Here is a 14,664-nt window from a genome sequence, read left to right on the forward strand (position 1 = left end):
AAAGCTAAGATGGTTGCCCCCTGATGACCCCAATGGTGGTATCATTAACTATACAGTTGAGAGCCGTCCAGTAGGGATTCCAGGGGAGCCTCAGTGGGCAGACACTGAAAACCAGAATCAAACTTGGTTTATTATGAGTGGCCTGAATGCCAGCACTTTTTACCAGTTTCGAGTACGGGCAAATTCAAGGGTACCTGGGGACTGGAGCCTTTCTGTGCAATCGACATCGCACAGTGTGGGTAAGAGCATTTTTATACCTTAATGCAGTAGGGTCAAAGGATATACCTTTATTCAGTAACTGGTGTGCTCCATTATCTTTTTTATACCTCTAGATTCTTTGAAATAAAATTATTTACAATATTTTTCTGTAAAATAAACCAAATGCTAAAAAAACTGACATACTTGAAATTTCTCTAAATCTGCTGGGCATTTCCCCCAAGATTTTGGCCCAAAAATGTTATTTGGCACAAGCTGGCCAAATCAGAAGAGGCCTTAGTGCTTGACAGGGGTTGCAACAATGAGGCAAGTTGAGAAACTCGCCTCACATGTTACCAGGGGCAACAAAAAGCTGCTCCTGGTAACTTTATGAGGCAAATTTCTGATTGTCAAACCCCTGGACCCCCCCCCAGGAAAGGTAAGTGCAGGGAGGGACATCATGTAAGCCGCCTAAGGGCGCCAGCTGTTGTCAGACAGAAGTGAGGTCCTGCCCACAAATTACAAAATTCAGGCAAATAACAGGCTTTATTCAGACATGAATATTATAATTAAAATCATTTCTAAATGTTTTTTATTTCCTAGAGTTGTTGGACCTTGTTTGTACTGTAGAACCTGTGTTGCTGACCAAATGTTCTACACTTTTTGCTTCATATATTTAAATGGGAAAAAAAGGTAATTGTTTGACAGTTGCACTATGAAAGAGTTGCTGCGCCACCTAGCAGTGAAAGTGTTCGTATGAAACGAGTCAGCAGGAAATCTTCAAATAAAGATGTGCATTATTATTACTAATAACACCACATATTGATAAAGAGCCAACATATTCTACAGCATTGTACAATTAAAGTGGGGTATACTGTATACTGAAGATGCAGATGACATGTAAAAATAACCAATAAACTCACAGACTTAATCACTGGCTTAGGATGGTCTAAATAAGTTTGTATTTCAGTCTGATAAAAGGTCTTATTTACCACTATTTGGCAATGCCAGTTGCCATTTTATTTGGGTTCCTATTCAGATATTGAAGTACAGATCTGGTTTTGCACAGCCCAGATCAGGGAGATAAACTAGCAGAGGGAAATTAAATAAAAAAACATTAACATTCTACATATGTGCAAACATAAGTGCCAGCATGGTCCTGCTATGATCTTCCACCATGCCATCTAAACTGCCCCATATTATGTAATTAGGGAAAAAAACCTTACTGTAACGGTTATAACTATTTTTTCAAAGCTGTATTACTTGTATGTAAGGTATGTTATACAACAGTATGGGGGTTATTTACTATGCAATAAACACAATGATTTCTTTTAATAAAATCAGACTTTAGAAAAATCACAAATTTTTCGGAATTTATTAAACCCCGTGGATGGAAAAGTCCGAATCTGAAAATCCAGAATCTTAGACCTGTTGAGGTTGCATATAAGTCAATGGGAGAAGTCCCAATGATTTGTCGATGTGTGATGGGTTTCGTGCAATACCCCAAAGTTTTCGGGTGAAAATTCCAAAAAAATTGTGAAAATCGGATGAAAAAATCCCCAAAAAAGTGAAAACCTGTTTTTTTTTTACTGCAAAGCAAATTTTTGGGAAAATGTAATAATAAATAAGTGTAAAAAACCCAAGCAGATTTGATCGGAGTTTGTAGCAGAGAATACTGAAATAAATTCGGTCTTTGATAAATAACCCCCTATGTGTATTATTTTTACCAACATGTCCTGCAGCTGAACATGTTTATTGCTCTGTTCTCTGTGAAAATACATGAACCCTCTGTTCCCTTTCTTTTGCTAGAGATAGGGAGTCAACCACCAAGCATGGAAAGCCGGAACCCTCGTCCTTCTGGGTCAGGTCACCAGCTCATCCTGGCCATAATTGGCTCTGTGTCAATCACATGCTTCACTATCATCCTCGCCCTGCTTGCTCTCTTCTGTATTAAAAAGAATTTTTTCCACCGTAGAAGAATGTTCACCTACCAGTCAGGATCAGTAAGTGCTATTTCTTTTTCAATAAAAAAAACGATTATTTATACTTGTAGTAAAGTATTCCGCTTACAAATTAAGTAAATAGTACCAATAGTGTAAAAATGAAAAAAAAAAAAAGTTAGCTAAATGCTGCATAGCAGTTTGTATCCCCTTTCGCAAATAGGGGTTAATATGGGGCATGATGTTATGTTACTCTAATGATGTTAATGATGTTATGTTGTCAGCAAAGGTAAAAAGATAAAAGCAACACTGGTACTGTATTACATACAGCAGCCACCGGAATAATACACTCAGTGGAGGTCATTTATAAACACTGGGCAATTTCGCCCATGGGCAGTAACCCATGGCAACCAATCAGATTGCTGTATTCATTGTTCTCCTTGCAGCTGGCTTTAAAAATCTAATCATTGATTGGTTGCTATGGGTAACTGCCCATGGGAAAATTTGCACTGTGTTGATAAATGAGCCCCAGTATTTAGAGGGAGCTAACATACTGTTTTGTCTTGTTTATGTATTTCTCTCTTCTCTCTCTAAAGTACTATAAAGCATGATAATGTTAGAATTTAATCTCTAAATTCCAGCCAGTTTTTTCAAGTTCAAGACCACATACAAAGCCATAGTGCCAGCTACATATCAAAAGTGCCTTTACATATATTAAATGTTTTCTTTAATATCAGAAAACTGCTGAATATATAAGGGGTGTGTTCTACAATATAGAAGAAAATGTCATCTCTTGTCCTCAGATTAACATCTTTTTTCCATGCAAAGTTTTTATTTTGGATGTAAAGGCAACATTTATTTGCTAAATGGGTTTTTTTCAGGTTTAAGACTGGACAGAAAAATGTAATATCAAATAATTTAAAGGGGTTATTCATTATTTTTATTTTATGATGTAGAGAGTGATATTCTGAGAGATTTTACAAATGGTTTTCATGTTTTATTAATTAAGTTTTTTGATTTATTTCGCTTTTTATTCAGCAGCTCTACAGATTGCAATTTCCGCAATCTGGTTGCTAGGGTTCAAATAGCCCTATCAACCATGCACTGATTTCAGACTGGAATATAAATAGGAGAGGGTCTGAATAGAAAGATGAGTAATAAAGCAGCAATAACTATACATGTGTAGCTTTACAGAGCATTTGTTTTTTAGATGGGGTCAGTGACCCCTATTTGAAATCTGGAAAGATTCATTAGAAAAAGGCACATAATTCAAAAACTATACAAAAGAAATGATAAAGACCAATTAAAAAGTTGCTCAGAATTAGCCATTCTATGACATACTAAAAGTAAACGTAAAGGTGAACCACCCCTTTAAAACTGATTTAATCTGCTTAATAATGTTAATGTAGTTTATGTTGCTTAATAGAAGCAGAAAGACGTGTCCTTATTTTTAGGTGCAAAGTATGAAATTTCCTATGTTACATAAATAATATCGACATATATGTAATTTAAATGGAAAATAAATGACCTGCTATTGCACATAAATAAAACAGTAAAGGGCTGGTACTGGAAAAAAAGGTATGTTAAAATTAATATGTATTCCTCCATAGTCTTTAAATGCTGATTAGCATCTCTGATATTTTATGGAAAGGGAGAGGAAACCATTTTGCAGTTCAGTTCTGGAACACTGACCCTCAGTCGTCACCCAAGGCCCCAGATAGAGCCTTTCTCGTATCCTGTTTTGGTATGGGAGGACATCAAATTTGAAGATGTAATCGGAGAGGGGAATTTTGGTCAAGTCATTAAAGCCATGATTAAAAAGGATGGACAGAAGATGAATGCAGCTGTCAAAATGCTAAAAGGTATGGAATAATACCAGTGTAATCATTGTGCAGAATCAATGCTTGAAGTGATTATATGACACAAAGGTTGCCTGAATCGAACCCAAGTGTCACAATTCAACTAATATGAATCTTTGTCCAGTTTATTTATTGGAATATAGCAGGATGGGGTTTCCCTTGTTATATATATATTAAGTAAGAATGGCATTTATCCTGTGGGCCTTTTTCCTTACAGCCTCAGGATTATTCAGCGAGCAAAAGGGATGCAGTTCTGGCTTAGTATGCATCAACCACACACACAAATTAATGAAACTGGTGTTTCCCAATTTTATTTGGTCCATAGAGAGTGTAACAATTGTGCAATGTTTTGTGCAGTCAAGCCATCCTTCATCAGAGTAATTTCTGCATGCAGTGTGCAGGACGCATTCACAACACTCAAGTTCTGACATAGTACCCTTCACAGTAGCAGGACATGTAGCAAGAATGTAGCATTCAGTTCCTTTAAGCTTGCATGATAAGTGGCAGTTCCACTGGTGTGGTGGAAAATAGGTGACTTACACTTGGAAAACAAGCACTTAGAGATTGCATTATACATTTACCTATAAACTTTATGACAATTCATATTTTTCTGTTTCATCAATACATTTTATAAATGTCATTATTCCAGAATTTGCATCTGAAAATGATCACAGGGACTTTGCAGGGGAACTGGAAGTCTTATGTAAACTGGGTCATCACCCTAATGTCATCAACCTTCTGGGAGCCTGTGAGAACAGAGGTAATATGACATATCATTATCATTCACCTGCACTTGAACTACAGCTGCTTTCTGGAAAGAATGGGCAGTCTGTGCAATGATCATGGTCTTGTTAGTCTTGGAGGTCTTCCTACTTGAACCTCGGAGTACTAGTACGAACCTGCCTTGAGGGTTTGTGCCTTCTACCAAGCAACACAACATAAGTGGGACCATATCTAGTGCACAGGTCTCCATGAGAGCTACATTTTGTACACACCATTCCCTGTTTTATGTAATGATGTTTTTAGATCAGGTGACAATACAGAGCTGCCTACTAAGTGTACAGCATGCATAGATTTTCCTTAGGACAAGTTTGAGGCTTTTATTTAAAAATTACATTTTTGAAAATAATGTAATTATTTTGTCTGTGAGATTTTCTTTCTAAATAATCATTGTTTTATCTATCAGAAAATAATGGAAATTAGCAATTTGTTTGCTTTTTCTAATCAGGCTACCTCTATATTGCTACTGAGTATGCTCCTTATGGGAACCTCCTTGACTTCTTACGGAAGAGTCGAGTTCTTGAGACAGACCCTGTATTTGCCAAGGAGCATAGGACGGCTTCCACACTAACCTCCCAACAATTACTTCAGTTTGCCTCTGATGTAGCAAAAGGAATGCAGTACCTCAGCGAAAAACAGGTAGGCCATTCTTCTGAGCTGAATGTGTACATTGCACTTAGCAGAATATCTAAGTTTACTGATGATATAAACATACATTTTAAAGTCATAATGCTCCTCTATAGGTAAATTATAAGAATAACTGAAGTCACTAAGACGTTTCCTAAATATTAGGTTGTTACAGAACTCCAACTCCCATAATACCCTTATAACATTTTTGGCGAAGATCAACATAAAATTTATTTATAATGAATCCATGTGTGATATTTGGCATCCAAGAGGTTAGTAGACTTTGCCTTTGCAGGTCATAGGATTCTGGTTTAGATGTGTACAACTAAATATCCTTAATCTAAACTGATGTATAATTCCCTGGCTACACAATTAGATATTGAGGAGGGAGGGGGAATGCGAGGAGGGCAGTGACATCTAGGAAGTGCTGAATGGAAAGTGAAAGTAATTGCCTGCCATGCTTGTATGCCTAAGGCATAGAGGCGGGGCAGGCAATATAAATTATTACAGCTGAGACTTTTAAACAAGTTTATAACAAGTTTATAACAGGTATGGATGTTTTCATTAAAAAAGATTTGGGATTTCATGTTTAATTTGAAAAGGTCTTTTATTATACAGCTTTTTATGTCTGGGTGACAGGTCCCCTTTAAATTCCTTGTTTTACGTACTTACATGTTTTAATTTGTGTCATATTGGAGGAATACTGGAGACTGTAGTTAGGAGTTCCATGCCATATCCTTGTACATTTTAATTAGGGGTTCCTAGAATACATAAGAGATGGAGTTTGTATCATTGACATACATGGCGATAATTAACGATTACGTGATTGTTAGATTGGCATAAAACATGAGCATCTTTTGCATAATAGTATCTTCATTTTCCAAATAATCATTGTTGTTTTCAAGTTTATTCACAGAGACCTGGCTGCCAGAAATGTTCTTGTTGGGGAGAATTTAGTGACAAAAATTGCAGATTTTGGACTTTCAAGAGGAGAGGAGGTGTACGTGAAAAAAACTATGGTATGGGTTATACTTTTATGGCTTAGAGTCCTGTATATCTGATTCCTTCAGAATGTCTGGCAAGTGGAAGGGTGTTTCCACTGCACAACACAGAATAGTGTGGCAGTATGCAACATGAAGTGCATTACTAATGCATCAACTGCTGTATTTCTGCATTCATTTTCTTCCGTGTGTATAAACTGAAATATTTCTTGATCGCTCTCGCTATTTAAGCTATAACAAGTTATAAAAGTATTACCTTACTTTTAACCCTACTCCATAGTTGCCGTATTAAAAAAAAACATAAAGGGGTTAAAATTGGGGATGCACCGAATCCAGGATTCGGTTCGGCCAGGATTCGGTCTTTTTCAGCAGGATTCAGATTCGGCCGAATCCTTGTGCCTGGCCGAACCGAATCCAAATCCTAATTTGTATATGTAAATTAGGGGCGGGTAGGGAAATTACGAGATTTTTTTCCACTTTTTCCTTTCATGCCCCTAATTTGCATATGCAAATTAGGATTCGGTTCGGTATTCGGCCGAATCTTTCACCAAGGATTCGGGGATTCAGCCGAATCCCAAATAATGGATTCGGTGCATCCCTAGTTTAAAAAAAAATCGATAAACATTAAACAGTTTACAAATTTTGTATAGCAGTATTTTAGAGGCAAACGCCAGCCATTTTATTTCTGCACATGGAGTTAAAAAAGTAGGTAATAAATTATAATGACATCACGTAAAGCCTTCACAAAAACATTCTTATGCCATTGTTGCAGCAAGATGATGACTCAGGCTGTGGGGACAGAGGGACCCTCAGTTGTTTAACAAAACACTCTTATACATCCTAATTATGCTCTGTTCATGAATGTAAATGTTTTCTTTGTAAATAGAGCTTATGGCATAAATTCATTGTAGGTTGAATTGGAGCTTTATTTTTTGTTCCAGGGACGCCTGCCAGTTCGCTGGATGGCCATTGAATCCCTTAACTACAGCGTCTATACTACAAAAAGTGATGTGTAAGTAATACTTTTTGAAAGCGAAAAACTAGCAGGAATATTTATTCTGATAAAATGATCTGCACTTACATGTCAGGGTTGATATTTAAATGATATATTAAAAAAAAGTAAAATGGCTGACCTCCTCTGATGGTTTACTGAGAATTACTGATATTTTACTTACATTGAGAAACACTATTGGTCATAATCATGATGTAAAAACAGTTTCAATGCTTATAAGGGATTGACAGAAGCCAATACTGTTTAACAACAGAAAATGGTCTCCTAAAGCTTCCAATTCTTCTGTGCACACAGTGGCACCTGAAACAAAGCACTGTTACATATTCATATAGGCATATATTGTTATCTTTTGGGAAACATTTTATTTCTGCAGTCTAATAGCTTTCATGTATTTTGCAGTTGGTCCTTTGGGGTTCTTCTCTGGGAGATTGTAAGTTTAGGTAAGTCACTTGGAAACTGCACTTTATTTAAATAAACTTGGAGTTGGAATTCTTGCAGGTATAAGTACAGTATATAGTTTTTTGGATAATTACTAAACATTTGCTTTGTTGTGTTTCACAGGTGGAACCCCTTATTGTGGAATGACTTGTGCAGAACTGTATGAGAATCTTCCCCAGGGATACAGAATGGAGAAACCAAGGAACTGTGATGATGAAGTGTAAGTTGTCACCCTCCTGCTATTCTATATAGCAAAAAAAGACAGAATGCAATACATTTATATTTCCCATTAATTTAATTTCCCATTAATAAGTTTAAAACATAAATACGATTTATGAACCAGCTGCAGATAATAGTCTTCTTATAGATTGGCCTGTTCTGTGTAACTTTTCAACTGGTTTTCATTTTCATTTTGCTATTTTTATTAGTTTTTTAATAGTTTGGCTTTCTCTTTTGCCCAAACTGATTCCTTAACCAGCAGATATCCATAGTACATGTGGGGTTGCCACCTGCCCATTATTTTAAAGGCCTGGCTGGTACAAATTAAGTCTGATCCCAATGTTATTAATAGGGAAAATCCATATAAAAATAGGAAGGCCGGTATTTTTTTCTTTGTAATTCTGCACCTAAGCAGTCCAGAAAACTAAGACATACCCAGTACACTCTGTGCCTCTTATTGATATGAGTCAAAGCCACCTTTCACTAACTGTGACATTCAGTTTTCAGCTGAAAAATGCACATTTAAGCATTTTCAAGCTAAAAAAACCAAACAGTTTTTCATTTTTCATTCATAAGAATGACAGGGGTGGGGAGGTTGGGAGTGTAGCAAGTACTTAAAGCTGCCAAGGGAAAAAAGCAAGACTTTTATGTGGGAGAAACTGCCCAGTGACATAACTATAGAGGAAGCAGACCCCTCCGATCATGGGGGAGTACTGGGAATGGGGGGGGCAGACTATGGGACTTCCCAGTGGCATAACAATTTCGCACCAGGCCCCCTTACATATATATTTCTGAGGGGTTTGGTGCATTGCAGCTTCTACCTGCCGTTTCTCCACCCGCATGCCTGCTCCCATCCCCCGCTCCCCCTGTGTTGAAGTAGGTAAGCGAGCTGCCTGGGAGAGAGGGGCAGGAGTAGTACGCAAGTGGGTGGAGACAGATGGTTAGGAGCTGCAGTGCACTGGGCCCATCCATTATGCCACTGGTACTGCCTCTTAAAAACAATAATACCTGACACACCCCAAGTCCTATGTAGCATGACTAATCATAGTAGTTAAACAAAAATATTTTAGGCTTGTTCTATATAATGCATGGAAGTAAACAGTAACCACAGTTTTAGAAAATGCACTCCGTCATACAATCCGTACAAGTCCCTTTGCTTTTTAAAAGAACTATATAAATATTTTTTTTTATCAAAATCATCATTGCTAATGCAATATTACTGTTTTTGAGGCATATTTTATTTTTACAACTAACACAGTAACATAGTAAGTTAGGTTGAAAAAAGACACATCCATCAAGTTCAACCTTTTAACTTTTTTTTAACCTGCCTAACTGCCAGTTCATTCAGAGGAAGGCAGAAGAAAAACCCATCTGAAGCCTCTCCAATTTGTCTCAGAGGGGGAAAAAATTCCTTCCTGACTCCAAAATGGCAATCGGACTAGTCCCTGAATCAACTTGTACTATGAGCTATTTCCCATAACCCTGTATTCCTTCACTTGCTAAAAAGCCATCCAACCCCGTCTTAAAGCTATCTAATGTATCAGCCTGTACAACTGATTCAGGGAGAGAATTCTCCTTTAATAGGTTGTGGTTTTTTTACATGGTATAACTATGGTAATGTTTGTAAATTCCTGTCTTTTACAGTAATAAACATTCTCTAAAAGAAGCAATGGCATTGCTGTAATTTTGTCTCTATCTATGTCTAGATAAATAATAAGGGGGTTATTTATCAAAGTCCAAATTTATCTCATTATTTCTATTTAAAAACTCCAACTCTAAACTTCAACTCCGATTGGACCTTATTTATCATATAAAAATCTCGCTAAAATCGGTTCGGGCAAAAAATCTGAAAAAAAGTCAGATTTTCCTGCCAAAATCTGACTTTTGGTGCCAAAATTTGAAAAAAAACAACAGATTTTTGGCCGAAACTCAGCGCGGACCATGATATTGAAATGGGACCTTTGCCATCTACAGGACCCGACAGGTTGGAGATGGCCGATTTTTGGATTCAGACTTTTTTCAGCCTCGGGGTATAATACATTTCGAAAAAATTTGGTTAAAAAAAAAATCTGAATTTTCCATGATTTTTGTATTCAGAGTTTGGTAAATAACCTAAATGTTTCCTTGAATTAGGTATGAACTGATGAAGCAATGCTGGAGAGACCGTCCATATGAAAGACCTACTTTCAGTCAGATATCAATACATATTACCCGCATGCTAGATGCCAGAAAGGTATGTGTGCAAAAATATCTTGGTTATCAGTTATCCAGAATGTTTTTAGGCAACACATTTTAAGGACTGGTTAATTAATAATTTCTTGGGTCATTCTTAAAAAACTATTTTGTCTGTAACGGACCTACTGTTGCTTCTAAGCTGAAGCCCAGACAGGTATACTGCTTGCATGTTTTTTTCCATTAGCCTCTTGTTATATTATTTATTATATGCCTCTGTATATATTTTATGCCACATGTACAAGCATTATCAGTTCACCTTCCACCTAGCTGAATGAAGAGACATGGGGGGAGTTCACAAAAGTGGTGATATTGAGACAAAATAAAAGTGGAGATAAAAGTGTCAGATTTGCCATCAAATTCACAAACCTCTATCTCCACTTGTGAATTCCACTTCTGTAACAAGATATAAGGGTCTAAATACAATAAATACTATTTTGCATAATTTAGGGATTTGTATCAGAAATAAGTTTTATTATCTCATGACAAGTGTCTAATTGCTGCTAAAACTAAAAAAAATGGCTGGGAGTCTTTACTTTTCATTAAAATAATATATTTGCTCAAATTGCTAATATTGCCTCATTTATTAAGCTAAAACTAGTAAAATAACGCACGTGAGTTAAAAACGTTTTGCATATCAAATTGTATAAAATATACTTTTTTTGTTTAATCAGTGTTTTACTTGTTTTGTTAATGAGGCTTTTACACCTATAGGGAAAAAGAGAAACGTGTGCCCTGACTATAAATGCTAATCCCTATTAATATTATAATAATTCCCCAATGGGGCATAGGGATGTCGCGGACTGTTCTGCGGCGAACGTCGCGCGACGTTCGCCAATAGGCGTTCGCGTCAAAATCGTTCGACCATTCGACCATTCGGTCGCTAAAATCGAACGATTTTCGTTCGATTCGAACGAAAATCGTTCGATCGAACGATTAAAATCCTTCGATCGTTCGAATCGAACGATTTTCGGATGTTCGAAGTTCGCGAACTGTTCGCGAACTGTTCGCATTTTTTGCCGGTGTTCGCGAACGGCGTTCGCGAACACATTATCGGCGGTTCGCTACATCCCTAATGGGGCATCTACAAGAGGTGTGAAATGAAGACTGGGTGAAATAAAGCAACGCAATTTATCTTAGAATTGATCTGAGACACTGGGAATAGTTATACTGAGCTTTACTCCATTTTTAAAATGTCAGGGAAATGTTGTTTAAATGTCGTTTTTGCACTATTTTTATGTAGTTTGAAAGACAAATTCATAAAAGTGTCTATAAACTGTCTTTCTTTCACTAAAATATGAAAAGTGGCATTTGAGTCGGAATTTAGGCGGATTTCCGTTTGTGAATATGGAGAAAGTATTTTACTTCCGTTTACCACCACTTTCACTCCAAAAATGGGCTATCTCCACTTTTGTGAATTCCCCCCATGGAGTTGCTGGTCAGTAACAAAGACCTTGGTGTTGGCCATTACAGGAAGTGCGCCCCTCTGCACACACATAAACCATAGAGACACACTTCTAGTGAACCTGATGCTGAACCTTTTCTAATGAACTACCAGACAAGAAAATGAATAAACTCAGTCACACACTTTGTAACATTTTATGGGGTCAGTGGGCTTCCTTTGTCAGGGAAGTTCAACTGTTCTACATTCTTTTTATTGGTTTTTCCAGAACAGAAACAGTGTAGTGCAGTGTCTTGCTCTGAAAATCAGGGAATAAAAAACAGAGAGACTTCCGATTTCTTTTGAGCAGGGTTAAAGCTGCCCATACATTCCATTAAAGGTCACAATGAATGCAAATAAAAGCCTGAAAACAAGTCTAACCCAGTTTAAATATAAGTAAAGACATATTTTTGAAGGAATAATTATCACTTTCGTATCTTTGGTGCATCAAAATATTTGAAAATTTCTGATTCACATTACAATTACTGGGGGGAGGAATTTAGTACATAGCCATGTTTAAACTTACATATTGTCATTGTGTTGTCTTTTGTTCTCATTTATCAGGCATATGTAAACATGGCACTCTTTGAGAATTTTACTTATGCCGGAATTGATGCCACAGCGGAAGAATAATAATCTACAATATGTGAAAAATGATGAGACATAGACTGAATCTTCACCCACTGTGTGGTGGATTGTACAGCACAACAAAGCTGATGGCAGGATTCACAGGCTTTTGTTGTGATCTTCCTATAAAGTCACTTTACTAGGGCAATGAACTCAGAAAGCATGAACATGTCAATTCTAACAGCCCATATCTCTTTGTTTATGTAAGCGTGTCTATTAAAAGTGTGAGTGTCTGTAAGTGTGCGATAAGCGTGTGTGGCTATCCCTCCTGTACAGCTCAACACTGCCACAAACAACAAGGTTTATATTGTACAAACTCTTGATTGGTCTTTTTTTTAACCCCTCCTCCCCCGCTCCTCATGTACAGGCATCAAGTACATTTCAGCACTACGTATTCATTTTGTACTAATTGTATGAATAAAGTGAATTTCTTTTTGTATCCAGTGTCTTTGTTTCTATTCTTTGGAAATGGAATATGCAATATCAGTAGAAAATAGTGTCAAATCTGGTGTATAAATAAGTTTATAAATTTGGGGTGTTGAAGATGTTGGGATTAAGTTTGGTTTAATGTCATGGTTTGGGATCACAAGGACCATATCATTGTATTTAAAAATGTATTTTATTTTTATGTCATTATGAAAAACTACAACTAACAATTATGTGATTATTTAACCCCACTGCTGCTGTGCATGTGACTTGAATATCTTCTGTAAGTGGCTTTTAATCCACATGGGGCCTGGAGTTCCACAGAACTTCACTATGTGGGCTATTCTTTTATATTGGAGGAGATAAAACAAATAGTGGCTTTAACCATTCACTATGTGAAAAGCAGCTGATGTTGAATTAACACATCTGTGAGAAAGAACTATTAAACTAAGTTACAAACTAAATTAGGGTAAGTTTATGGTAAGTTGTTTTTTTAAGGGATGTTCAATGACGTGCAAAAATGTATGTTTTTTTATTATTATTTATTTTGGGCTGCTTGTATACACAGCAGCATTAAAACAATACCATAATGATATAGACAGGGATCAATACAATAATCTTATGTATAAACAAGAGGGTTTGTAGGGTGTTTGAACATGGTATGACCAACATTTCTTGGGTATCATTCGCTCCTTGTACTGATAGTTTTGTTTTAAAAAACATATCTCGATTACCTGTCCCCACTTGTTATTTTATATTACCACATATCTTTGTTTTGTACACAGAATGCAACAAAAGTTTTCAGGGACAATCCTCTAATCTTGGAGAAAATCAGTGACTATGCAAAACTTTAATCCTCCTGACAAAATGGCCCACCATCCTACCAGATATCAGCATTCCACAGGGTACATCCAAATGCAACAAAACATGTACCTGAGCTGAGCTTCAATCTGTCATCTCATTACCCTGCAATCACATGCTTGCCCAATCGACCAATCAGATTGCAATGTTCCATGAGTACAGCAGATCCTTACTGCAAAGGAGAAACCATACATTTAGGGTTTTTTGTTTTTTTTTACAGATGCTGAGCTCTGTTACAAGGCCCTGGCATCATATCTGATATATGACACTGGTCCATAGCATTAGAGGACTCCTCAGCAGTGCTATCACTTTAAAATGCAGAGTGCTTTTTTTTTAATCCTATTATTTTAACATTTCTTAGATACCTTAGCTAGTACAATAAAAATAAATACAAAAATACACTTTCATTCAAAATTAGGTGTCAAGTGTTAGGAGACAAGAGAAAGGAGACTCCTGCCCCTGCAGAATTTACAATCTAATTTACAGACAGTATAATAAGCTCTGCAATGTACACTGGTTGCTGCATTGCCATCTAAGTTCCAACATATCTTATTACATTAAAGGGGATGTAAAGGCAAGAAAATAAAATCCCATTTTTACTTTCTTTAATGGAAAAAGAAATCTATCTCCAATATTCTTTAATATAAAACATGTGTACCATTTTTATAATAAACCTGATTGTATGCAGTGAAATTCCCCCTTCGTTTTACTTGCTCTGACAGCTGCAGATAGGAAGCTTCAGACAGTCCCTAAATGCTCTGCAGGGAAACTGATCATACTTTCAAATGGCAGCGGGGAGCCCCCCCACCTTACTTCTCAGAACTCGAGCAGCTTTGTTTGTTTCCCTATAAAGCAGCTGGCGATCATGTAGAGATTTGTATCCACAGACCCAGTTCAGTCTGTATATTCTGATTATTAAACAGTCTTGCTGTATTGGCTTCTATGGCAGAAATTATGCTTTTTTGATAGTTTATGACAATCCCTAAACTTAACCTCCCAACTGAAG

General features: G+C 36.7%; 1 protein-coding gene across 3 annotated transcripts in view; it reads left to right on the forward strand.

Moving 5' to 3' along the window:
• tie1.L (tyrosine kinase with immunoglobulin like and EGF like domains 1 L homeolog) overlaps window positions 1–12,810 on the forward strand; it is a 29,613-nt gene extending 16,803 nt beyond the window's left edge. For all 3 annotated transcript variants that reach the window (XM_018258298.2, XM_041590424.1, XM_041590423.1), the window contains 10 exons: window positions 2,005–2,198; window positions 3,787–3,997; window positions 4,644–4,754; window positions 5,223–5,413; window positions 6,307–6,420; window positions 7,344–7,414; window positions 7,814–7,854; window positions 7,976–8,072; window positions 10,205–10,304; window positions 12,309–12,810. In XM_018258298.2, the coding sequence (XP_018113787.1) occupies window positions 2,005–2,198; window positions 3,787–3,997; window positions 4,644–4,754; window positions 5,223–5,413; window positions 6,307–6,420; window positions 7,344–7,414; window positions 7,814–7,854; window positions 7,976–8,072; window positions 10,205–10,304; window positions 12,309–12,377 (1,199 nt within the window). In that variant the 3' untranslated portion in view covers window positions 12,378–12,810. The remainder of the gene's footprint in view (window positions 1–2,004; window positions 2,199–3,786; window positions 3,998–4,643; window positions 4,755–5,222; window positions 5,414–6,306; window positions 6,421–7,343; window positions 7,415–7,813; window positions 7,855–7,975; window positions 8,073–10,204; window positions 10,305–12,308) is intronic.
• The last annotated feature ends 1,854 nt before the right edge of the window (window positions 12,811–14,664 follow it).

The sequence above is a fragment of the Xenopus laevis genome, chromosome 4L, assembly GCF_017654675.1.
Source record: "Xenopus laevis strain J_2021 chromosome 4L, Xenopus_laevis_v10.1, whole genome shotgun sequence".
NCBI classification, from domain to species: domain Eukaryota; kingdom Metazoa; phylum Chordata; class Amphibia; order Anura; family Pipidae; genus Xenopus; species Xenopus laevis.